General features: G+C 48.0%; 8 protein-coding genes across 8 annotated transcripts; 3 read left to right on the top strand and 5 right to left on the bottom strand.

Annotated features, from left to right (window-relative positions):
* Positions 1 to 53: 53 nt before the first annotated feature.
* Positions 54 to 5,805, bottom strand: MIND_01366800 (uncharacterized protein; the record flags this gene model as incomplete). The annotated part of the gene is made up of 35 exons (XM_037370092.1): positions 54 to 197; positions 246 to 504; positions 551 to 562; positions 610 to 727; positions 778 to 852; positions 898 to 997; positions 1,051 to 1,095; positions 1,143 to 1,417; positions 1,466 to 1,521; positions 1,580 to 1,593; positions 1,642 to 1,682; positions 1,736 to 1,823; positions 1,876 to 1,906; positions 1,954 to 2,085; positions 2,132 to 2,217; positions 2,269 to 2,389; positions 2,442 to 2,454; positions 2,503 to 2,662; positions 2,743 to 2,756; positions 2,803 to 2,833; positions 2,880 to 2,898; positions 2,945 to 3,150; positions 3,202 to 3,472; positions 3,534 to 3,813; positions 3,860 to 3,907; positions 3,962 to 4,031; positions 4,078 to 4,273; positions 4,320 to 4,564; positions 4,610 to 4,849; positions 4,902 to 5,000; positions 5,048 to 5,349; positions 5,394 to 5,441; positions 5,491 to 5,555; positions 5,607 to 5,749; positions 5,803 to 5,805. The coding sequence occupies 35 exons, from the start codon at positions 5,803 to 5,805 to the stop codon at positions 54 to 56; spliced, it is 4,050 nt and encodes a 1,349-aa protein (XP_037213648.1).
* A 5,619-nt stretch (positions 5,806 to 11,424) lies between these two features.
* On the bottom strand, positions 11,425 to 13,326 carry MIND_01367000 (DUF155 domain-containing protein; the record flags this gene model as incomplete). The annotated part of the gene is made up of 13 exons (XM_037370093.1): positions 13,093 to 13,326; positions 12,931 to 13,043; positions 12,855 to 12,882; positions 12,492 to 12,802; positions 12,416 to 12,441; positions 12,314 to 12,368; positions 12,212 to 12,256; positions 12,117 to 12,168; positions 11,977 to 12,067; positions 11,844 to 11,933; positions 11,655 to 11,803; positions 11,510 to 11,609; positions 11,425 to 11,465 (listed from the first exon to the last, which is right to left on the bottom strand). Exons 1-13 carry the CDS (start codon positions 13,309 to 13,311, stop codon positions 11,425 to 11,427), a joined length of 1,320 nt encoding a protein of 439 aa, XP_037213649.1. The 5' UTR covers positions 13,312 to 13,326.
* A 411-nt stretch (positions 13,327 to 13,737) lies between these two features.
* On the bottom strand, positions 13,738 to 14,903 carry MIND_01367100 (uncharacterized protein; the record flags this gene model as incomplete). The annotated part of the gene is made up of 6 exons (XM_037370094.1): positions 13,738 to 14,160; positions 14,374 to 14,456; positions 14,502 to 14,516; positions 14,567 to 14,595; positions 14,641 to 14,648; positions 14,709 to 14,903. The coding sequence occupies 6 exons, from the start codon at positions 14,901 to 14,903 to the stop codon at positions 13,738 to 13,740; spliced, it is 753 nt and encodes a 250-aa protein (XP_037213650.1).
* A 676-nt stretch (positions 14,904 to 15,579) lies between these two features.
* Positions 15,580 to 18,006, bottom strand: MIND_01367200 (J domain-containing protein; the record flags this gene model as incomplete). Its single annotated transcript, XM_037370095.1, has 13 exons — positions 15,580 to 15,717; positions 15,767 to 15,814; positions 15,866 to 15,954; positions 16,008 to 16,132; positions 16,187 to 16,339; positions 16,388 to 16,908; positions 16,959 to 17,081; positions 17,132 to 17,344; positions 17,395 to 17,453; positions 17,500 to 17,519; positions 17,573 to 17,594; positions 17,654 to 17,808; positions 17,861 to 18,006. The coding sequence occupies 13 exons, from the start codon at positions 18,004 to 18,006 to the stop codon at positions 15,580 to 15,582; spliced, it is 1,812 nt and encodes a 603-aa protein (XP_037213651.1).
* A 31-nt stretch (positions 18,007 to 18,037) lies between these two features.
* On the bottom strand, positions 18,038 to 19,875 carry MIND_01367300 (J domain-containing protein; the record flags this gene model as incomplete). The annotated part of the gene is made up of 7 exons (XM_037370096.1): positions 18,038 to 18,447; positions 18,500 to 18,677; positions 18,722 to 18,864; positions 18,914 to 19,034; positions 19,081 to 19,347; positions 19,396 to 19,539; positions 19,597 to 19,875. 7 exons carry the CDS (start codon positions 19,873 to 19,875, stop codon positions 18,038 to 18,040), a joined length of 1,542 nt encoding a protein of 513 aa, XP_037213652.1.
* Positions 19,876 to 20,077: 202 nt separating this feature from the next.
* MIND_01367400 (F-box domain-containing protein) lies at positions 20,078 to 21,468 on the top strand (the record flags this gene model as incomplete). The annotated part of the gene is made up of 2 exons (XM_037370097.1): positions 20,078 to 21,008; positions 21,062 to 21,468. 2 exons carry the CDS (start codon positions 20,078 to 20,080, stop codon positions 21,466 to 21,468), a joined length of 1,338 nt encoding a protein of 445 aa, XP_037213653.1.
* Positions 21,469 to 21,632: 164 nt separating this feature from the next.
* MIND_01367500 (Eukaryotic translation initiation factor 3 subunit G) lies at positions 21,633 to 22,704 on the top strand (the record flags this gene model as incomplete). Its single annotated transcript, XM_037370098.1, has 5 exons — positions 21,633 to 21,655; positions 21,705 to 21,901; positions 21,958 to 22,040; positions 22,088 to 22,634; positions 22,682 to 22,704. The coding sequence occupies 5 exons, from the start codon at positions 21,633 to 21,635 to the stop codon at positions 22,702 to 22,704; spliced, it is 873 nt and encodes a 290-aa protein (XP_037213654.1).
* Positions 22,705 to 22,843: 139 nt separating this feature from the next.
* On the top strand, positions 22,844 to 23,352 carry MIND_01367600 (Thioredoxin; the record flags this gene model as incomplete). Its single annotated transcript, XM_037370099.1, has 4 exons — positions 22,844 to 22,888; positions 22,942 to 23,118; positions 23,166 to 23,240; positions 23,293 to 23,352. 4 exons carry the CDS (start codon positions 22,844 to 22,846, stop codon positions 23,350 to 23,352), a joined length of 357 nt encoding a protein of 118 aa, XP_037213655.1.
* Between the last annotated feature and the right edge of the window lie 18 nt (positions 23,353 to 23,370).

The following is a 23,370-nucleotide window of genomic DNA, read 5'->3' on the forward strand; positions in this document are numbered from 1 at the left end:
GAACCATAGAGAGGCTAAATAATTCCGAGTTCATCGCCACTGATCACCGAAGTCTAAGCATATCGCTCATAGTCCGCTCCGAATTCCTCTCTGTCTTCCTGTTGACGTTTAGCATGCAACATAGCAATGTGCGGGAGTCGCGCTGGAGGTCCACGAAGTGTGCGTCCACTAGGAAGCTTCGGTGGTTGCAACCCAGTCTGAAAAAGGGTTATCAGCGCCAGCGTTCTACTCATCGATTGAATTACCTCAGCCTGGCATCGCCGAAAAGCCTCTGCGAGTGTCCCTCCTCGATTGATCTCGAATTCGCCGTCTTGTTTTCCTTCCGCTTTTCGTTGAACAATCATTTTCTCGCGTCTACTGTTCGTTGCATTCACGTCCAATTCAAGTGAATCGGTCAAAAACACCCCATATCGCTTGGCCCCCTGGCGAGAAATCATGCCCTCGCGGACCTCCCTCGCAACCATCTCCGCTGGTCGTTCATATGATAGGCCATAGCCCCCACCACTGGCGAAAATATTTGAGAATATCGCAGAAAACATAAAGGCCATACCCCCAGGTGCACCTAGACAGCGATGAGATCGAAAATCAGTAAAGAGAGTCTCTTCGTACCATATAAGCACATCGCCTTCGCGGACGGCAACAAAGTCGACTTTTGAAGGCAACACAACTCTTGTTTGATCTATGGCCCTGACGAGTGTCTTGGACGACCGAGCGCCAGGCTCTCCGCCTTTTAACTCTGAAGTGGGTGACAAGAATGCTTCCAAGGTGAGGCTTTACCATTCACGCCCCATGGCTTCGTTAACCACCGATCATCATGCAAAGAAATTTCTCCAGCACGGAGGAAACAATATTCTAACGTTCGGTGAGGATTGACGCGGGATCAAGTTGAAAGCTTACCGATTTGGACACCATTCCCTCCTCTGTAGAAGCCTGCGCCTCCAGAATCACAGATTGTTTCGTACCGTTCGATGCGGAGAGGGAAATATAGCTCAAGAAACTGTTCCCGCATTCAGCTCAAAAAACATAGAAAAAATGGGGGGGGGGTTATACCTCATTTGGGACCGCCTTCATGGAAGGAAAAAGTGAATGACCGTCCTAACAAGCGTCGACAGCGTATCATGGATGTGTTTTTGCATAAATACCATTCCATCACCAATTGGCCGTGCGGGAACTCCGCCAAATCCGATCTGGTACAGTTGGAACCACGTTCCGTCGGCTCTCCAACCGCTGTAAAAGAAGTGGGGAGAGTCTGAATAGCCAGCAGCCGTCATGAACTGAGGCTGACGCTGTCCAAGAGTACCAATCATCAAGTCCAGTGTCCGGCCTAGCAAGTGCGTACGGCAAGCCAACGCAGCAGGACGGACGGGATTGAGGAGAGTGCCCAGAGGGATCCGGACATCCATGAGATCATAAGCACCTTAAAATACGGTCACCTGACTGGAACCGAGAAGATTGCCTGACTGACCATCATTGAGGGTGATGCTAGGATCGAGTGCTTTGATGAGGTATGCGCTTGAACGCCTAGCGAGCCGCGATGAGCCAGGAATTCATATATAAGGAGGGGACGGGTATAAATCACATCTTCCAAGTTGTCTGAAATGGCAGTTGGAATGAGAAAAGGAATCATTGTTCTGAACATACCGGACTGAGCAGCCAATTGACACCGGACTCCGCTTGCGGATCTAATAGCAGCCTGAGTATACGAAGGATGCAAAAAGAAAAAAAAATATCTGACCCGTGCCGTCAAAATCATAAACCAGTCGATCGCCGGTCCCATCCTCCAGCGGCTCTTTGAACATTGTACAAGAAACCTTCCAAGGACCCTTGGGTTAGGTTGCGATGAGAGTCAGCCAAATCGCGTCAGGTTAAACTGACTATTCCAGTTCCATCATCATCCATCCAATCACTAACAATATAGTAAAGCTTCAGAAACACTAAGATAACGACACAAACCTGAATGTCATTCTACCAGCAGGTATTTTGGTTCGCAGAAGCTCTGCAAAGGCCACCTTGTTTCGCTCCAGGAGTACATCCAGGGCAGATTCGAATGCCACAGTCCCAAAACGATGACAGACTTCAGAAATTCTAGTTTGCGGTCAGCACACAATCATCCTTAAGCTATGATATGTACCGCTGACTAGCAATTCGACACGCGGCTACAAGGGCGTAGAGGTCCGCTCGTGCAAAATCTGGGGTTCTGGAATTTCGACATATGATCTACGATTAGATGAGAGATTAGATTGGCAAGTCACACACACAGTCACGCACATTTTGCAATGCGGTATTTAGCTTGCCCCGCTCGTAAAGTTTGGATATAGGTATCTGGATACCATCTTGGAAGATAGTGTGCGAGTTGATTGGCAGGGAGCCCGGAGTTTGCCCGCCAACACTATGAAGTATGAGTTGGTAAATCATCTGGACCTAGAGCGTGTTTAGTTTACTCGGTAAAATGGCCTGCGGACAACTTAAAATTAGTCAATGAGAAATTGGGTGGGCGCTAACCCTGGTTTGCAGCCCAAGCGACACGTTTTCCGTTGTGATACACCGGGAGCATCACAAGCATGTCGTTGAGATGTGATATTCCACCCTGGACTTCGTAGGGGTCATTCGTGATGAACACATCGCCTTCCTCGATACTCCCTTTCCAAATTTTAAGGAAGTGCTAGAAACTGGAAGTGAGTAGAACTATTGTCATATAAAAGTGCCACCTGCCTGAATATACGAGCCAAATTGCCCGACTACCATTTTACCGTCATCTAAGAGAATGGGTAAACCACCAGTCATGAGTGACTACGGGCGTACTCGGTCCACTGCCAGCTGAGATCATCGGAAACTAGGCGTTGTGAGGATAAGAGCTGGTCTTGACTTGAAACACGAACATAATCTAACTGCTCGCGCCTGTCCAAAATGAGTCAAATTATTAGGTTGCGGCAAACCAACCCACATGGCAGGAGATAGTGCAGACCGTAAAATAAGACCATCCATTTCAAGTCTCGCATTGGCAAGCGCGGCTTCAACAAGCTGAGTGGTAATACTCCCTGTGTGGTCGACTACAATAGCTTCTTCTGATGCAAGAGGCCACATTAGGATATTGCCAAAACAGTCGATTTCGGCACGATGATCTGGCATCACAATGCTGCTCGAGTCCATCTGAAGTAAAAGATGGATTAGTCAGCTCAGGGCATCGATAAATTTACAAACCTCTGTTATGATTGCAGGGCCAGATATTTTATTCCCGTCTTTGAGCTTAGACCGCTCGAGGATAGGCGCATCCACGTAAAATTTCCCGTTCCAATATATGTTGGTTGTGCCCACAAACGCCTTCGAATCGGGCTGTCCGTCGGAAGAGCCTCTTTCTAGCTGGGGCAGAATGATCTCCTCGGTAACCTCTTCTGCACGACCGCGTAGGTTGATGACCTCGACGCCAAGGTCTAATGTGTACGTGAAGAGCGAATTGTGAAGAGAGGTGAACCTAAAGAAAAGTATCGTAAGCATTGCGGTAAGAAAAAGACGATGTACTACATATGCCTTACTCTCTCTTCAAGACCAACAATCCGTCCGTTTCCAGCTCGCTCAGGCCAAACCCCACTGACAAATTCAATGCTTGCCCTGAATAACGCATGTCGGCCTCGAAAGAGTATTTCTGGCGCTCCTTAGGGACGCCCTGCGACTCAAGAACTTGTGCAGCCTGTCCAGCAAGGTTCTTGCACACCTCAATAATCTCAAATGCCACAACTTCTCCCAAATTGCGAATATAGGTTCGTCCAACTTCGTGTCGGAGTGAGGTTATAGCGTCACCCAAGGCACAGAGAACTAAGCCTTAGTGAGAAGCTTGATCGTTGGGACTGGACTGACACACCTCCCGGCGCAGTAGGTATAATGACCGGATATGACTGACACAGTCCAGCTGTGACATATGTTAGAAAAATCTGCCAAATGTATCAATGGAAAAAAACCGAACCAAGCGAACAAGCGTGCAGTGGCCCAGCTCCGCCAAATGCAACTAAACTGTACTCTCTCAGATCGTGTCCCTAAAAACCTAATGAGAGTCGGGTCAAGAGACTGAGAGAGCCTTACCCGTTCTATGGAGACACTTTTGATAGCACCATACATTTTTTCATTCGCAAGTTTCAGTATACCCTCTGCTGCCTCATAGACCGTTAACCCGAGAGCATCTGCTATTGCTTGGACCGCCTTGTGTGACGCGCTGACATCCAGTTTCATCGAATCACCGATAAGAGCAGGTGGAAGGTATCCGAGAACGACGTTGGCACTAGAAAATGTAAGATGTAAAATCGAAGGGAACAACATATACTAACTCAGTGACAGTTGCATTTTTCCCTCCTTTGCCGTAGGCAGCCGGACCAGGAACAGCACCTGCACTTTCGGGCCCAACTCGCAAAGCTTTTGTCACCTCAGGTACATGCGCGATGCTACCGCCTCCCGCGCCAACAGTACGAACGTCTACGGATGGGCTTCTGATCGTTAGATCCCCGACTGTTGTTTCCCGTCGAAGACTGGCCACACCATTTTGAATGAGACACACATCGGTTGATGTGCCTCCCTCGAGGAAAATGAGCAAGCGGTCAATTAATCAGATGCAACTCACCATGTCGAAGCTTAACAAATCCTTATACCTCGTCTTCCGTGCTATGGTTTGGGCCACTCCAGCGACTCCACCAGCCGGGCCCGAGTATATAAGATTGCAGCTAAACTCCTTGGCGAGAGCAGGACTCGCAAGCCCACCATCGGATCGCAAGACGCGGATTTCCATGTTGCCCAGCTCCGTTTGCAGGGAATCAAGATATTTCTGCACTTTAGGGCGGACCATTGCTGATACTACGGCGGTCTAGCCAATTATACATTGTTAACTTGGGGTTTGTGGCACAGGGAAGACATACAAGGGTCCGCTCATACTCCATGAGTTCAGGGAGAATCACGCTGGAGAGGGTAACGGGAACACCTGGAAATTCTTCTTTGAGAACAGAAGCCGCGTCAATCTGGGTGGATTGTAAATGAGCCATGCGATAGAGAGAACAGTATGCACTTCGTGCGAATTATTGGCGAAACTGTTGATAAAAGACACTGTAACTGCTTCTGGTCGCTGACGTTTCAGCGACGCGAGCCTTTGTCGAAACACTTCTTTTTCAAATGGCCGCACTTCTGACCCATCGATGGCAATCCGCCCTGGGGCACTGACGGTCTCGAGGAGAATAAACAGAAAGATATGACGGAATAGGCTACCTACAAGTTCCAATGACACGATAGGTTGTTGCTTGGGGTGAACAACCCAAGCTCCAAGGCCGCCTGGGACTTGTGAGCGCTTGATCACCAGCGTGTCACGAAATCCTTGATATGTTAGTGGAGGACGCAATGGTCGGTGGGTTAGGCACCCTCAGTTACTATAAGGGCGACTTTGGCGCCAGTTCCCTCAAGAAGGGCTGGAAATAATGCTTCAATATGACGACTCATATAACGGATGGTCTGTACCGTTGGTTGCCACTGTCGTCCCATGGTGAAACGAAGAGAGGACCGGAGAGTCGCCAGATAGCGCTCTGCCGTTGAATTCTTAACAAACAGTTCGATGCATGCCAATGACGCCAAACCTGAGTTGCTTGACTATTGTGAGGACACCATTGGCTTGATTCTCGGGCGTCGACGGGACTTTGGCTCGGTATGATACTCCAGTTTGAGCATTGTACATAATCCCATCTACGCGTTTCAATGACTTGGATGAGCCATCTGAGCTCTATTTCGTGGTGATATTACCCGTGAAAGTTCCTGGAATGCGCAAGTTAGGACCATTATGGCTGATTGCTGGACGCGCAAACCTCCAACGTCTATGCCGAGTCTCCAAGCTTGAGGCATAGATAAACCAAGTTCGAGCCGCTCCAGCAATTCTCATGGATCATATCGGCAGCCTATGGATTTTTGAGCAAGTTCTCATCACCGTTCGACCGTGAGTGAGTGGGCAACACGTGATGCTGATGCCCTTCTCCCTAGACGATGCCCATCCCAATGAGACAAACCCCATTCCACTTTCTCTCTCTTGATAGTTGAATTTTATGAACAGCGTTATATCAGTGGAGTGATCACGATCCCTAGAAACCAGTTGTTCCGACGTGGTCACAGTGTAATCGAACTAGGTGCTGGCCAAGTGGCCAGCCTAAACACCTTGCTTTAGAAACTATTTAGCTAAATCTCAATCATTTCTCCCTATTTTTTGCATAAATGTACACTATTACAATAAAACATTATTTTTTTCAAGTTACAAAAGTCAAATAACTACTGCACTAGCATCTACTTAGTACAATTCCTTTCTTATAGAATGCTAAGTTTGTGCAGTATATACTGTACTAGAGTCTAGAGTGTATATACTTATCACTACAACATAACATACACTGGGCTGATCTAGAACCCCCCCCCCTTGGGAAAGTTATAGAAGAAAGGCAAGAGATAAATTCCAGATTTATCTCTCTATTCTTTGTATAATAAGACTGCTCCAGAGGTTAGCAGGATCTCTATCAAGCAGCCATGAGTAGTTATATGACTTTGGCATGTCTCCATTTGGACACAATGGTCAAGATGATTGCTCAAGGGCATTGAGGAAACTCTGGATAGTCTAACAGTGTCAGACTGCGGGTTGGGCTGTGCAAGGTCCTCTCCTAAGAACATGCGCCTGGAACAGAACAGATGAATCGTTGGGCCTGCGAGTAAGGCAAGTGGGGTAGATCGAAACCGAAAGGGCCCGTTAACTTGGTCCCTTGTCGCTGTTGGTGGTCGGAGGTTCAAATCGGGTCATCTCAGGCCCACTGTGTCAGTGATTCCTCCTTGCACGGAGAGAAGCGGTATTATAGACGATCTAAGCAATGGAGTATATGGTACGCTATTGCGCATTATATACGTGGGCCCGCAAAGGGGTGATCGGACACCCTGGCCTCTCCTGCTCCTCCTCGCCCCTGTTCCTGGCTGCAGAGGGGACGATTGTACATCCCTTGTGGGCCAGGCGCTACTCCTAACCTCCTAGCACTCCTCCCCAGTCCCCTGGTGTCAAGTTGGGCTCGGCAACGACTCGACACGTGTGTGTTCCTTCTACTGGCGCACATGTTCCCCATCATCACATGCTGCGTGTTATGGGCCCACAATGGCCTGACACCAGCGCCAGAGCAGACGGGCCGGGTCTTATCCATGATGGAAATCCTGCTAACCTCTTGAGACTGCTATATAAATAGTAGCTTTGACACAAAGGAGATCTATGGACAAAGCTATCCTTTTTCCAGTAGAGAAACTTGAAGTAAAGTTGTCTAATAACCATATTTATTTACTTATTCAATCTGTGATCTTTATAAAGAAAAAAAAAAGCTTGAGATAAATCTTAGATATATTTGAGTATTGATCTGTAGGAAAACCCTGTAGTTTCTTTGATACAAATAAACTTGTCTTTGTAGTACATGTTTCTGTGGCTTTATCTAGCAGAATAACCCCAGGTCTTTTTTTCCAGATTGTGCTGAGAAAAAATCAGCTTTATCCAATTTTCCTTGTGTGAAAAACTATTATTTATATAGTGGTGTATTATACCAAAAACCTATAGATAAATTTGGAATTCATTCTTCTGTCTATCCTCTAACTTTCTTACTATACATACAGTTCCTTTGATTAATAAACTTTCATATTGTCACATTTGTGATCTGATACTTCTCAGATTCACATATCTGGGTTTTGAACTATTGATACAAGTCTAATCCTATGACTATTCTTTCCTTATACTAGCTATAATTGGCCATACTACAACAGTTTGTCTGCATGATTTTTCAGTGAGTCAATCCTGTGATCCTGTGAAGCATCTGCCTAAATAGGCAATTGTTATGCATGTCATGGTCAGTTGGTCCAGCTGTGTGCCCTTAATTTTTCTGTATATATACTCTTTAGTTGTCACAAACAAAGCCGGATCAGATGATGGGCCAACTTAATGGATGATCAAATGATCTAACTTCGTAGTGGTTGATGATGAGATCAAGTTGTATTGATAGGTATGATACAACCAGATGACTATTTCCCAGAAGGTAGGAGGGAAAAGAGAATAAAAGCGCTGGGGGCAGAAGGCCACCAGTGTCCTACTTATATACTAATTCCAGGCTGACTAATACTGACTCACTCTGACTCATACCGACTCACCCTGACTCACGTCATGACTCACTCTGACTCGGATTGATATGACTCAGTCTGAGTCATTGATGGATTGATGGATGATATCATCTAACCAAATATGGTAAGGCTGTGCTAGCCTTCGTTTGGGGTTGGTTGGTGTGATGTGGTAGAGGTTGATGATATCATCAGAAATTGATGATGGGATCAAATGTGCCACTGTCATCAGTGATCAGCCTAGAAAGTGTAACATTAGTTTTTCTACTTCCTCTCTCCTTGACATAACACATAACAGGTGGTCCATTGAATTGTAAGTGTAGCAGATGATACAAGGCTTGTTGTTAAAGGCCAGGTGCATCATGGTTATACTTGCCAGATCTGGTCTATTTTTGGAAAGTTCTTCAGATAATTGATATTTTTGCACTCAAATTGACTTTTTCTTCTAGAGATATTATGGTGGTCAAGCTTCTAACTATTATTAAATCTGGTCAACAAGGTATACTTTAGCCTTTATTGTTGTGTTGTCACTATGTAATATATAATGCTCAGGGCATTATTGTTATACAGGTGTGTTATAATTATGTGACAGTTGTAGTAATACACTTTAGTATACTCTTCATAGAAGTTTTACTGTTAATTGCTTATATTGTCTACACTGTTGGCGTTTGGCGGCTTGGCGTGCGACGAGGCACGTGGCTGATGCCGATGCGACAGATTGGCGCCGGGAAGCCCGACCGGTCGCCAGGGTAGATGATGGGGGGTAACGGGTGACGACTCTTTACGGTTTGCCTCTGTACTTCGTCTATAGTGCAAGGAGGACAAACTACGACTATCTACGGGTCGGCTCTCGCGTAAGCCAGCAAGGAAGTGGGGTATCTTTAACATACACATCTGCTGAAATGTTATTATAGCCCTTTACATTACTTACTAAAATCTAAGATCTTATATAGATCACTGTACTGGTTAGATCAAGTGTCTGTGTTACATGTTATAATGACCAAAAAAACTCCTTGTTAAAAATCACCTTAAATCAAAAGAAATTTTTTTAGGTTCAAAAATTCAAAAAGTCACAGACACTTGATTGAAATACTCTAGTATTTGCAATATTGTAAGATTGGCACTGCCTCTTTAGTCACTGTCTCTCATTGTTATTCCAGAATATCTGTGTCTTCCTTGGTGTTTCTAAGCTAGACTACCCAGTTTCTACAATTACTTGATCCTCACATAAATTTCATGTCATTATAGATTAGGTATTTAAATTGTTTCCATTAAACAGAGGGTTCTATAATGTGGAATAATAGTATGCAAGTATTCTTAAAATTTTCCATATTTCTTTAACCATTATTGAGGACAGAACACAAGCTAAATGCAGCTGTGACGCGTTGTGACATCATTACAAATTGATTAAATCAGATAATAGCCTCCATTTTGAGCTGTATCACCATCATATCAACTTAGGCGCAATCTGACTAGATAAATATATGAGCATGCACACTGCTACATACCCTTGCCACCTCAGCAGAACAGAGGGTTCCATTGGGGTTCTGTTTGAGTTTTTGAGGGTCTGTCAAATGACGACAGGTGACAACATGTGACTTTATGTAATATGCATTACGTAGAGACTTTCACCGAGGTTTTTCATCGAAGGTTTGGGGTTTTTGGCCACGGTCGTTCGGGTTGGTTTGTACATGTTTGGCTGGGTCACCATCAATAGATCATGATCGTGCCAGGTTGTGACCCTGGGGGGACCTTACTAAAGCAAGGTGACCTACTTACTTCCCAACCGTCAACAGGCACCTCTTCATTTCCGTCCGACGACCGAGTTGACCTTGGCTTTAATGACTGCTTTACCGGCCAGCCCGCAGCCCCATCTTTCTTCAGTCGAGCGGGCTTTGTCCTCTCGTATTTCCAGTAGCCCCCCTCTCATCACCACGGCCTGCGAATGGATTCATACCGCCTCCATCTCCCCGATTCTTCAGTGGTCCCAACGGAAAACCAGAGGGTGAGGGCCTCGATCAATGGTTCGAGGATCTTTCTAAGTACGAGGCTACACTGGTTGGTAGTCAACTTCTGGTCAATTGTCGCACTCACAAAATCTAGGAAGCGATGGCTAAGGCTAGTCAAGATCCTAAATTCAGCGAAGAACTCGGCACCATTGAGCAATGGTTCAAAGTGCTTAATGAGGCTGAGAGAACGGCAGCACTCTACACTTTACTCCAGCACTCGAATCAAATGCAAATTCGTTTTCTGATCGCCGTTTTACAGCAAATGCTGGGCCCAAACCCTCCTGCAACTGGTATGTGATGCAGCAACTTTGACATTATGCTCACTTCCGATAAAGCAGCCCTCGAGGGCTCGTTCAAACCCCAAACCCAAACATCACGCTCTCTACGCCCTCCCGATCTAAACCTTGCATTGACCAGTGCTCCGGTTACCCCGACTCCCCTCTCTGCGCTGAAATCGGCATTTTCGTCGACCCCGGATCACTCAGATGGCAGCTGGGCGAATATGGTCAATACTCCCCTCGTCCCCATGTTCCAAAAGCCCAGGACCAAACCTGAAAGCCCTCTGCCACCACCCATGATGAGCCCATTTCCTGGCATGGTCAATCCCCTTGCTCTCGGACCAATGGGTCTGGCAAACGAAACCCAATTGAGCCAGTTGCTCGCCATGCAGATGATGATGAGTGGCATGGTCCAGCCTGGTATTCCACTTCCTCAGCAACAGCCTATCGCAAGCCATAAGTCTACCGCTGCCAGCAAAGGATCCAACTGGCGTCCTAGCAGTGCCCGTCAGCCCAGTGCTGCCCCTCGTTCAGGGGCCACCAAGAGCAACAGTAACGTCAAGACCAACACTCCGGCCTCCACCACCACCTCCGACGACAAATTTAATCCCGAGCTTCTCCAGGACATACCCGGCTGGCTTCGCAGCTTACGCTTGCATAAGTATACCGACTGTTTCGCGGGGATGAGCTGGCAAGAAATGGTTGAGCTCGATGATCCCACGCTGGAGAAGAAGGGCGTTGCGGCTTTGGGTGCTCGGCGGCGACTGCTGAAAACATTCGAGAATGTCAAAGAAAAAATGGGACTGGCCGTGCCGACTGAAGGGACTGCTGAACCTGATACGGCAGTTTCATGAACAATTCGTTGGACGTTATTTATATATTATATCCCTAATGGCATGTATCTATCTATTTTTTTTTTTTCTCTGTATCTCAGAACGAAACGGTCCAAAAATATGTGCAGTTTGCATCCAAACCGACACGACTCGAGCGACAATTCACGCCATGAGATCCACGAGAATAGTAACAATGCCGAGAACTGTTTTTTATCAGTGCTGCTGTCTAAGAAGCGCGGACACATACGAATCTCGATGCCAATAAGTGCAATGACGATCTGCTCAAGGCGCTCTGCATGCTTGCTAGAAACAGACTCCTTGAGAAGCTGGAGTAGATCTTGCAAGACCTGGCACAGGTGGGGTCAGCTATCATGGACACGAAGAAACCCTACTTCGACACGGGTATTCAGGAGGTTGATTCGCTGGGGTATCTCCAAATAACTTCTCGCAGCGTCATACAGCGGCTGTAGATCAGGAAAGCTCTGCCAAACGGTGATGAGGAACAGACAAGAGATCGAGAAAGTCGCACCCAAAACACTTCCTATGTTGGCTTGGTCATTCAAATTCTAGGACGGACGGACGAGTGATGCTGACCGGAGAGTCCAGCACAGAACCGACGGTATTGATGTTGGTGCGTAACAGAAATAGCTGCCCAATTTTTTGCATAATTTCTACGACTGTTGAATTTCGCAGCCCGAGTAGATTGTTTCCCACCTTTATGAGGCATTCCGACTTTACCCGTTGTCGCGATGACTTCTGGGATGTCCTTGGTCTCTTCAATGGTCGAAGATATTAGTTCCTCGAACTAACAATGGGTTCAGGTGTCCTTTTTGCCGCGGCCAACTCTGACCTACCAGAGAGATCTTCACGGATTGGGAGATTGCGTGAGACAGCGATAATTTTGTCCTGAAAGGTGTCAACGCCACCCGTGTTTAGGACGGAAGCTCACATATAGCCTGAGCCTTTGCGCAGCGTTATTACGTCGTTGTAAATCCTGGGTTAGCAGATCGTTAGTGAGCTTGTGAAGCAGAACATCATGTTGTTCAAGCACCTGCTGTAGTTGGCATAGTAAAAGTTGAGATCCTCCATTTCAACTTCATCTGGCGCTGCACACACGTCTTGAGTTAAGAAGCCATAGACGTAGAGCACCTACCGAGCTTTTCGATTTCGAAACGCTTGCTGCCGTCCAACTACTTAAGCTCGGTGAAAAATATTGACAGGGCGCTCACATGGATGATAAGAACCGTCGCTCCTGTGGCTCAGTCATCCCCCAAATAACCACAGTACCGTACTCGAACAGGAATATTTCCGCTTCGTCAACGTTGGTAGCATCGAATTTGCTGCGCTTCTTGGCAGGTTCTTGGATGTTTTCATGGTCATGACGGAGTTCCGGGATACCAAGGAGATCGCCAGTAGTGTCTCTTGACCTTGAGGGTTTGTTGGGCGAGTTGGAGCTGGGTTTGAAAACGTAGGGGGTGTAGATGCACTCGTCGATTATTTTTGCATTGGTATGATATGCGGACTTGCGTGCGTGTAGAAACTAGGCTAGTTTTGAGTGCCAGGTTTGCCCCAATGGTAAGTGCACTATGTACCTCGAGGAGCGGTCTCATTCGATAAGAACTAAGTAGGACTCGTCAGGTTGCTTGAATATTCCGCTGATGTTGTTACCTTGCTGTTGCGTAGGCTGTAACTCGCGGAAGAGACTTTGCTTTCTTCTTAGTAAGTTTGAGCGCGTCTCGCTTTGCGGTTCCATCTGGTATGAGTGAAAGTTGATTGTACACCTCGTAAAGACTAAGTATGACGCTCATTGCGACCAGAGCTATAACACACCTCTGGCTCATCATCATCTTCCAAGTCAGCATCGTCGGAGTCGCCCGCCGTCCCAGTACTCTCTTCTGCGTCGGTTGAACGGGATGCCAGTGGAGGTTTAACAATAAGGATTCGTTTGGGAATATCTTCAAGGTCAGGGGGTTGCTCGGGAAGAACTTTGAGCTTCCCGGCCGCCTTCGAGGACCGGTTTGCTCCCCTGGCTTTGGTGGGTTCAGCCATTGCGCCGTCAATGTGTAATCGAAGTTACTTCGGGTCCACTTTTGGCGGCCATCAGAAACGTGCGACCGGGCTTCGGGCCGATGAAGGCCGATGATTGACAACGAGTCACCCGCGACCTTCACCTCAATCGACGATAGTCGACGATGCATTTTTTTGACGATATCGTTTCATTCCGACTCAATGCGTCAGCACGATTTGGGTCCATCAGTCGGAACTACAGCTCCGCTTTGAGCTGAGACCGCCTTCTTCCCGACAGCTGGTTCGAACTTCCGGAACAGGGCGGGTTGGCGGTCACCGTTGGTAGCTTTTGTACGCCAATCGGACATACTCAGACTATTTCAGCTTTGGGAATCCGAATGGGCAGGAGCGCGTTCATCCCCGTTTGCTGATCTCCGTCTAGTACATGATACTGTACGTTAAAACCTCTCAAACAAACCGACGCAATAGTTGCTCGTCAGTTGGGTGCCGTCGATTTCTTTGCGGCCTATTCTCCAGATATTCCAATGGGACCAACTGTCCCATCATCGTCAGCGGACTTGGTGTCGCCGGTTTAATGGGAATCGGCATCGCAATTAAACTGGAACTGGTTGGCGAAATTCGACTACGGTACCGTGTTTGAGTGGCTTGGAGCGGCTTAGATAACGAATGAGGTGAGTTCAGTTCCGTTGGCTCAGGTACATCGAGGGCCCGATTCTCTCGGCGAGTTGTTTTGGATGCTCGCGCACTCCGAAACCAGCCTTCTGGTATTGGAACGTCAAGAAGTTGCAAGTCGTCAATCGTATCAAGTTCGCTTAACGTTTCTTGGCTGAAGTATGCAGCTAGAGAGGTCAGTGCAACGACTAAGATCTTCTGATATAATCACTCAGATGCCATTTGCGGACTCCGGTTCCTGTCAATTTGTCCTGGGGGAGAGATACTAGCACACTGAAGGTCTGTTTGATGAGCCGCTGGCTTTCCGTGGATCTCTTAGAGCTTGACAGATTCCCAGTTAGGCGACTGGATCGTTTCCTGCTCGTTATGAGGTTTATTTCGTTTGCAGACCCTGAGAATGGAGCAACAAACCGTATCATCTGCGCCCAAGGCGTTACTGGATTGACCGTTTCTTCTCCCACTTCCGATTCTTTCTGGTGGTAGAACAGAAATTCCTGTGGCAAGCGATCAGTTCAAAATACTACGGAAAACAATTTGACTTGCATCTCGGACTCCTTCGAGCAATCATTAGCAGGGCAGACGTATCGAAGTAAACAGAACTCACGGCTCGGGCCCCAACCCATTCCGTCCGTCCTTGTGAAAGAATCAGCAACAACGAACACTTTAAAACGAGCACACCATCTCTCCTGAACAAGTTCAATCAGCTATCTAAATCTTCGAGCGTATCAAGTCAGTATCTTACTTACCATTCCAAGACCAGACGCCTCTGAGTTTGCATTTTCTTCCCAGACAAACACTGTACCCGCCGTGATACACAGGCGCTCTTCTGCATCGAGTCGGCGAGTTATGAGGGGAAGGGTGTCGCGCGCAACGCCATGGAATACGGCTATGGCGTCTCGAGTACTACGGATTCTGACGTTGCGAAGGGTTGGTTGCTGCATTTTGTGTCTCGCAGAGCGGTAAGAAACAAGAGAGCCCCCGAGTGATCGCGCGTCCTGCGAATGTGGGTCTAAATAGGTCGCAATAAATACCCGTATATGCAGCTGAACTTGGTTTCTAATGAACGATTTAAGTTTGAATTGAGTCACAGTATCCGCATGTGCTTTGGAAGTCGTCCGTAAAAAGCATAACAAACAGCAGCTTCCCTTACACGTCAAGCGTCTCACCATGAGAGTTGTCTTGAAGAGTTCACTATAGGCGCTGTCTCAGGCGTCGTAAGTGCGTTCTGATTTTAAGTTAGAGAGAGCAGGTCCAGCATGAAAACGATCGTCATCATCGTCAACCCCGCGCTAAAAGGTAGCCAATGAAGTAGAAAGCATATGAGAAGTGCGTTTGCCTCGGCCACAGTTGTGTTCCTGGTGGCCAGACATGAGAGGCCGAAGGTCAAGGTCTTGATGACTGATCCGGATTGTTCGAGGTTGAGTGGAAATTCCTCCAAGTCATTATATATCAACCAGAAAGTATAAGCAATGCATCGTGAAGACAAGAGACTATATCTATGGACATACGGCCCGGGGCAGCGGCCACGGTCGCAGGTAAGTTCACCCGAGTTTCAGCGAGTGTCGACAAGGTGGTCTGATGAGAGTATTGGTCCTCGGATATGGCTGAACAAGAAACTCACTTCCCTTGTAACGGCAAGACGAGCGAGATATACTCGGGTATCTCCACATAATGTGTTTTCCCACGAAATAGGTACAGTGCTCGTATCGATTTGACTGTGAATGGTGCAGGGTCAAGAAACCCTTGGATTCGACTCTGTTGAAATCAGACAGAGAGAATTACTGCTGCCGCTGCTGTAACTCACTTTCGGATGCCGCCCAGGTATGTAAACTTGCGAAGCTCGCACCAGAGTCTACAGCAAAGGGTCATTTCTGTGCTGCCATCCAATTAGACACATTCTTACCTGAAGGGGGATGGTGATGTCCCAGAATAGTCCCAGGTTTCGCTCAGCCGTGTCTATTGCGCCGTATGTCGCTTCCAATACCACAAGGCCTGGTATGAACGATATCAATATTCTCTTTCTTCCAAAAGAACAATTAACTGACCTCCTTTCGAGGCTTCAACCTTGCGACTATCTCTTGCTCTGTCTTTAAGAAACGAAATGACGGCTTCTGCATCTCTACGTTTGGGTGAGCCTGGTTCTAGAGTCTGCAATGCCGCAGTTATTTCCCTAGCTCCGTGTCAGAGGGTTCAAAGCTTGTCAAATATGTAAGCTGTGGCGTACCTCTGGCGCTGGCGTCGGAACCTTCGAATCGTTAACCGGTACACAGCCAAACAAGCGGCCGAGGGAAAGGCAGCAACCCAGAGAGCAAGTGTCAAGTCATAATGGTGAGACAGAAAGACGGGAAGGGAAAGCCCTTGTTGCATATATGATCCACTATGAGGGCAGATAAGTAAAAGGATGGTGCGTATTCGTGTTACGAACTCGATAACGATAGCGACCCCAAACTCGCTCAAGCGTAAATTCGCTCCCAAGGTGGCATACCGTGACGCCCATCCACCACCTAGTGACCAAGCAAAGCCACCGAGGCCAAACTCGAGACCCAATTTGCATTGCGAGGACAATTGCGCGAGTGTAACTCCGCACTCCGCAAAAAGTTTTGGGTAGTTGGAGTCGAGTACAATCCCAAACGAGGTAGCTTGGGATACGCGACTTAGCGGGAATAGAGAAGTATACGGGTCGTCCGGCCTGTTTACTTCCATTTCAAGTCGATCACGACTTGTTAGACTAATGGAGACTTGTGGGCTATGAGCAATATCAACTTTTAGATTTCCTTGCATAGCATCCGGTCGACGAGAAAGTTTCCGAGACAGAGAAATAAGCGTCGTCGGCGGGAACAATGAATGAGCGGGGAAAATGCTAGCCTCAACAGAGGCAGATCCATAGTCAGATTGGTACTTGGCACACAGGTTTATCTCGCGGGGGAACAAGAGAGTAGATGTGGCCTGATTTGAGAATTGAGTACACTCATACGTGGCAGAAATGAACAACATACTTTAAACGAGATCCTCGGCGAGTACTGATGTCGAAGGGTGCCAATAAAGTTACCGCGGCCTCCATTAGCCTGCCGAGATATACGGGCCGCCAGTCCAACGGTCCAGCGCTCAGCAATCCGTCGCTGGAGTTCTACGTCAGACGAGTGAGACGGAGTTGAAGAGGCACCATTACCCGCATATCGTGACGCAGAGTGAAACGTAGTAGTCGAACATCCTCTAGACGATTCCTGAGACGTGTCGGCCATGGGTCGTTTTCGAGACCGAGATAGTCGGAGAACAGAGATGTCGCGTCCACACTGCAGGTCGCTTGGCCCTTAGGAGCAACATTCAGGTCAACCTGATTTGTCATCCATTCTTGACGAAGTTGGTTGAAGATGGTCTGCAACTGCAGCCCGATGAGCATGCCCTTATCATTGTTGCAACAAAGAGGTCAACCTCCGCCGCAGATTTCGTTCGATCTTCTTCCATCCAGTTGATCAGGAGTCCCGGAGGACCTGCAACCGTTGGTGGAAAGGTTGTCAGATTGAACCAGGTCCATACCCAATAAATCATAGACTCGGCTTAGACTTGGCTAAGCATGGTTGTTCGGTTGACATTCTGACTATGTACATACCGAAGAAAAGGATCCGAGAGTACTGGGAAAGAAAGACTCAAGCGTCCACCAAGTGCTTTTTTCTGATACGGAATGGAATACCTTCGTAGGCTTTCTGCAGCTCCAGAAACTTCTCTGTCGCGAGACGTTTGTCCTCATCGTTTGGATGCTTGTCCGGATGAAACGTCAGCGACAATGCCCTGTGCCTCTCGTGGATCTCTTGGTCTGTTGCAGCGATGGGCAGGTTGAGGACAGCACTAGTAGCAGTGGCATCGTAAACACAGTTTGCAGATCTGACACAGCGCGTACTAGAGACTGTATCTGTCTCCGTTCATCTTGGAGTCAACGTTGGAGATAAATACGCGTGGTGGGATGACTTTAAGCGCGCAATACGTCGTGACATGGTTGAAAGTTGCGATGTCACAGAAGGGGATCAAGGAGTGTGTGATGATCATGATGCAAGGGTGATGACTAATTGTTTGTATCCTAAACATCTGTTCTCCATTTACTCTGGCATAGATTCCATATTTTGACAACACCGGTCCCAATACTGAGAGAAGGTAAGGAATGAAACGGATCATGATATGAGTAAGAGCACACTTTTTCGATGCGACCTCCTCGGACGGGACCCATAACGGGGGGCACTGAAGTTGAAGCACTGACAATGGGCTGGGGTGGATGGGGAGTTTCCTCGAGCACTGCCCAGTGAACGCGATATGTCTTCTTGATGTGCGAAAACACATGAACCACATCTCCAATACTCTCAACTGTCTTAATCTTGCTTGACTTCAACAAGTTGGGAAGAAGTTGATGGGTCATTTTAAGCAGCTTCGCAGCTGACAGGCTGACAGAGACATTTTCTAAGGTCGGAAACCCATCAAGTCCGGCCAGAAGACCTCGGAGAGCCAAGGTAAATGTAGCGCAAACACTGAAACAAGACATACTGACCTTCTTCGGGCCGACGGACGAGAAGAAACCGTCTATCGGATTCTTTTCGCCACTCGACAACGCAAACAACGTCTAGCTCTTCGCGAGCCTTCTTCTTTTCCACGCGCGAGGGATAGGACGTTACGTCGGCGTTTGCAGGCAGCGGCAAGCACACCTTACACAAATCTTCGATGTCAGGCTGTTCGATCGGTTGGTCGAATCAGGAAAACCACCAAGACTCACCAGTTGAGTTTCAATTGCGCCGGTTTTAGCTTTGCACCATGGTTGTACTGGACAGCCATCACAGTTGGGATCGCGAACTTTGCACACGGTACTTCCGAGTTCAATGAGCGCTTGGTTCACATCTCCAGGATGCTGGACATTTCCTGAGTTAAGTCAATATTGATGAGCTTTCAAGGTTGGATTTGTGCGAACCTGGGACGTCTTCCACCATGGTTGTGGCAGCATTCCAAAGAATATCAAGCACTAACTTGCCTTTCGGTGGAGCGTGTAGTGCCAAGAGGCGGCTAAGCAGTCGCGTGACGTTACCATCCAGCTAATACCACATTACTCTCAAAGACAGGACCGGTGATACGACTTACCACTGGAGCGTGTTCGCCATAGGCAATAGAACTGATAGCGCCAGCGCTGTAGCGACCAATACCAGGAATGTGTGTTTGTAGATCCTTGGCATTATCTGGCAGTTTGCCATTGAATTCGCTGACCGCCTTTTTAGCGCCAGCGAGTAATCGGCTGGCACGAGTATAGTAACCTGTGGAGACGGCTGGATGAACAGATGGCTGTGACGAGGGTAGAGTCATACCGAGACCTTTCCAGAGGGCGTTGACCTCGTCGATCGAAGCGTCAGCCTGAAATAAAACAGTTAAACAAGAAACACAGCCTGTAGCACTGCTTACGAGCTCGTGGATTGTGGGAAACCTCGAGAAATGATGAGCATAGACTTGAATACAAAAGACACTGTACTTGTCTATCCATCGATTGTAGTACGGGATGACAGTCGCGACTTGGGTCTGTTGAAGCATTACCTCAGACACCCATACCTAATGAACAAAAAGATTAACGCTCTGTTTCAGCCAGAGAAAAATCGTTTCAATGACCTCATATGCGCGTTGAGCGCGCTCTTCTGGCCCCAGGTGAGGATTATATGGCTTTCTCCATGGCATGTTCCGTGACTCGTGAACCGTGGCATACCATTGGACGAGGGCAGTACGAAGAGGGGCTATATCCGGCTCTTTGATGATATGTGTAGTCACCAAGTGAGTAACCACAGCAGACGGCAGTGTTGCAACTGATCTTCTTGTCTTTTTGCCACTGCGCTGGGAAGACGAGTATTCCGAGTCTGAGTTGTCCGAATACTCGAATTTGCGCTTGCCCATAATTCTGTCCTAATTTGACGCGCTAATATTGGCACAAATGAGGATTCAGAAGTGAGCAAGCGAGTGAATGAATACAAAGAGCAATTGATCACGCCTCAATCATCACGCCCTGAATTACTTGTTGGCTCTGACCACAACACAGCTTGGCTCATGGCAGCATGAACTCATTGCTCCCTTGTACTTATAAAACGACGCGTACCCGATGCCCTTATTCCCCCCTCAAACAATGGCCCGTCACAGGAGCTCCCTATTGCGCAAAAAGGCACGGGTCGACTCCTCTTCGTCCGCCTGCTCTATGGGTGGGACAGTCGCGACACGTCCTCTTCCACGAGAAATCACGTCTCGTCTGGCTCCCGAACTCTATGATCACTTCCTTAATGCCTTGAACGACTCCAAAACGACCTTATTCACCTGCAGCCTCGTCTGCAAGGCTTTCCTTCACCATTCTCGACGATACCTCTTTGCTTCTGTCAATCTTCGTCCCGACCTCGTCAAATTTCTTTCGGAACAGGCGATGGAAACCATTGTTCCCTTTATCCGGAGCGTTGGTTTGGGGGGTGGCTGGATGCGAGAGCAACAACACGAGTTTAATGGCATTATTTCCTTCATGACAAACCTAGACAATATTCGCAACATTCACATCGAGGCATGGAGCTGGGACTATCTAGCTCCACCCGCAGCCAATGCTCTGCTTAGTGGACAGGGCAAACTCTTTCAGACTGTGACAGTCCTCGACCTCAAGTTTATTCATTTTCCTTCCCTCGCGATTCTTTGCAACTTCGCCTCTCAGTTTTCGGCGCTGCGCGGACTGTTTCTCGACAACGTCACCTGGGACAAAAGTCAGAACGGCGAAAGCAAATTGGACCTGGCACCTCCGTCGTTTCTCTCGAGGCTCGAGAAACTGACTATTCGCGCCTGCGCGTGTAAAATGGTCTTATCGTGGCTTTTAACTGTCGTTACCCAGGACGAATCCCGCCTTTCTCTTCTATCCATTCGCTTTTTGAGCCTTCCGGAGGTTTTGGTGAACGAAGTTGCTCTGGTAAACCAGTTACTATCAACAATTGGACCAGCGTTGGAGCATTTGGAACTTGGCTTTCTCGCACACAGTCAGGAAGATGCTGCAGTCATCTCAGGTATATACGATCATAGCGATGGGTCCAATTTTTACTGACAAATTTGGTCATAGCCCAAGTCGCGAGCATCGACCTTTCAATCCACACCCACCTTCGCAACCTTTCTATTCACCAGCTCACTCTATATCAGTTCCCTCGCACCCCATCGTCACGAACTGCAGACCCGTCCCCTTGTGTATGGCTTGTGCCATTGCTGCAACGTATCAGCTCACCTGTTCTCTCTCATCTCAACTTCGGTATTTGGCTTGGAGAAGAAACACAACTCGATCTTATTGACTGGCATGCCCTTGTCCGAGTCCTGAAAAAGCCTATGCTCAACACGAGCTTAAGGGCGATGCAGTTCAACATTCGCGGTGTCGAAGAAGAAATGGATGATCAAGTGCAACGTTGGATTAAAAACCGACTTCGAGACTGGGGGCATGTCGACCAATTCCAAAGGTTGCATGTCAGTTTTGAATAACTTTTCTTTTCCCTTTATTTGGCCGCCATTGGGCGTTGCCTAGATTTCCTCACGCCCAACTTGTAGCAAAGTCTAACATCTGTATCGTCTCTGTCCACCATGTATCATAGTCGATTGTATTACCAGTTTTCCAAAGTCACGCGTGTCACAAAAAACCTTGCTCAATGGCAACTGCGACAACTGCGACGTGCGTTCCGTCCAGATTTCCCTGCGGAGCTTCTGAAGTTTCGTCCTAGCTCACCACCAAAAACATCTTGGGCCGATCAAGTTGAGGAAGGTGTGTTTGTCCGACCTATTCCAGCCGAAAACATTTCCCAATCTATTCAAGACGAAATCGACGAGAATGGCATCCGTACAACCATCGAGTACATAACCAACGAGGAGGAGGAAAGCGGGTCAAGATCACCCGACGCACAAGAAGAGTTCTTCAAAAGTCAGTCGTAGAGCACGCTGTTGCGGAACGGCTCAAGTGGGCAAAATTTGGGAAAGAGAAGGGCAACGCGAAAGGTCCTGACCGCGCAACGACGACGGTCGGGGAGAATGTTATGCTGAAGATAAGTGCCGGAAACAAGGTTCGTCGCTAATTTTACCAGCATACCCGTTGACTTAACTCCAAAAGCACGCAAACGACACGGAAAAAGTGGAAGAGGAGAGCGCCAAATCAAAACTGAACAAAGCTGGAGCAGGCAAGGTTGTCTGTCGGTTGTGCAAGGGCGATCATTTTACCGCCAAATGTCCCCATAAAGAGGCCTTGTCTGGCCTCGAGCTTGATCCAGCGGCTGACGACGATGCACCCGCTCCAATCGGAGGCGGTGACTCACTCCCCGCTCCAGTGACTGGTGGTGCCAGTTCTGGCGGCAAATATGTCCCTCCCTCTATGCGGGCTGGTGGAAGCCGTGCTGCTGGGCCGACCCCTGGCAGTCGAGAGGACTTGCCCACCTTACGAGTCACGAATATTTCCGAAGACACTCAAGAAAACGACTTGCGAGAACTATTTGGCATGTTTGGACGCGTTGCACGTGTCTATGTTGGTCGCGATCGGGAAACTGGCGCCGGAAAGGGCTTTGCGTTCGTATCCTTCGAAGATCGGGCGATTGCGCAAAAGGCGATGGAGAAGGTCAATGGAAAGGGCTACGACAATCTTATCCTCAGTGTTCAATGGAGTCGTGCGTGTCTTTTTTCCCCTTTTATTCGTTGCTCAAAGCTTTGTCAGAGCCTCGGCCAGAACAACGGTGAGGACCGAGCATGTAGATATCTCTTCTATGTACATATTTTTGAGTACCACAATGATTCGATGGCGCGATCGCATCACGTGCACTGCTCACCAATAAGCTCGGGTTGTGAAGATCGCGTCGCCTCTTGACCTCTGACCACCATGCCTGTCACCGAAATCAAAGACTTTAAACAGTTCCAGGAAGTGGTAAGTTGCTGCCTACCCATCGTCTTCAACAACTTGAATGCTGCTTTGCTCAGATCAACTCCAAAACCCCGGTAATAATCGACTTTTGGGCACCGTGGTGTGGCCCGTGCAAGATAATTTCCCCCATATTCGAGAAATTCTCCAACGAATCGAGCAATGCCGGCCTAGGATTCTACAAGCTCGACACCGATGAGAACGAAAACGCCATGGTTGAAGCAGGCGTCCGTGTTGTGCGTTCAGATCGCGGCTTTTTCTGGCTTCAATAACTGTGTGGTAGATGCCCTCGTTTATGGTCTTCCAGGACGGAAACAAGCTGGGTGAAGTCGGTGGTGCTCTTCCGACGCCTCTTGCGGTGAGGTGGACACTAATTGCTCGCAAAAAATCTCTAATGTCAAGTTGTTTAGGCACTGATCAAGAAACACACCGGAGAATCTACTGTCGAGGCAACTGGAGAGAAGCTATGAACCCATAGGGTCTGTTTC

Source organism: Mycena indigotica (assembly GCF_014461135.1).
Source record: "Mycena indigotica strain 171206Taipei chromosome Unknown Mind.scaff0016, whole genome shotgun sequence".
NCBI classification, from domain to species: Eukaryota; Fungi; Basidiomycota; class Agaricomycetes; order Agaricales; family Mycenaceae; genus Mycena; species Mycena indigotica.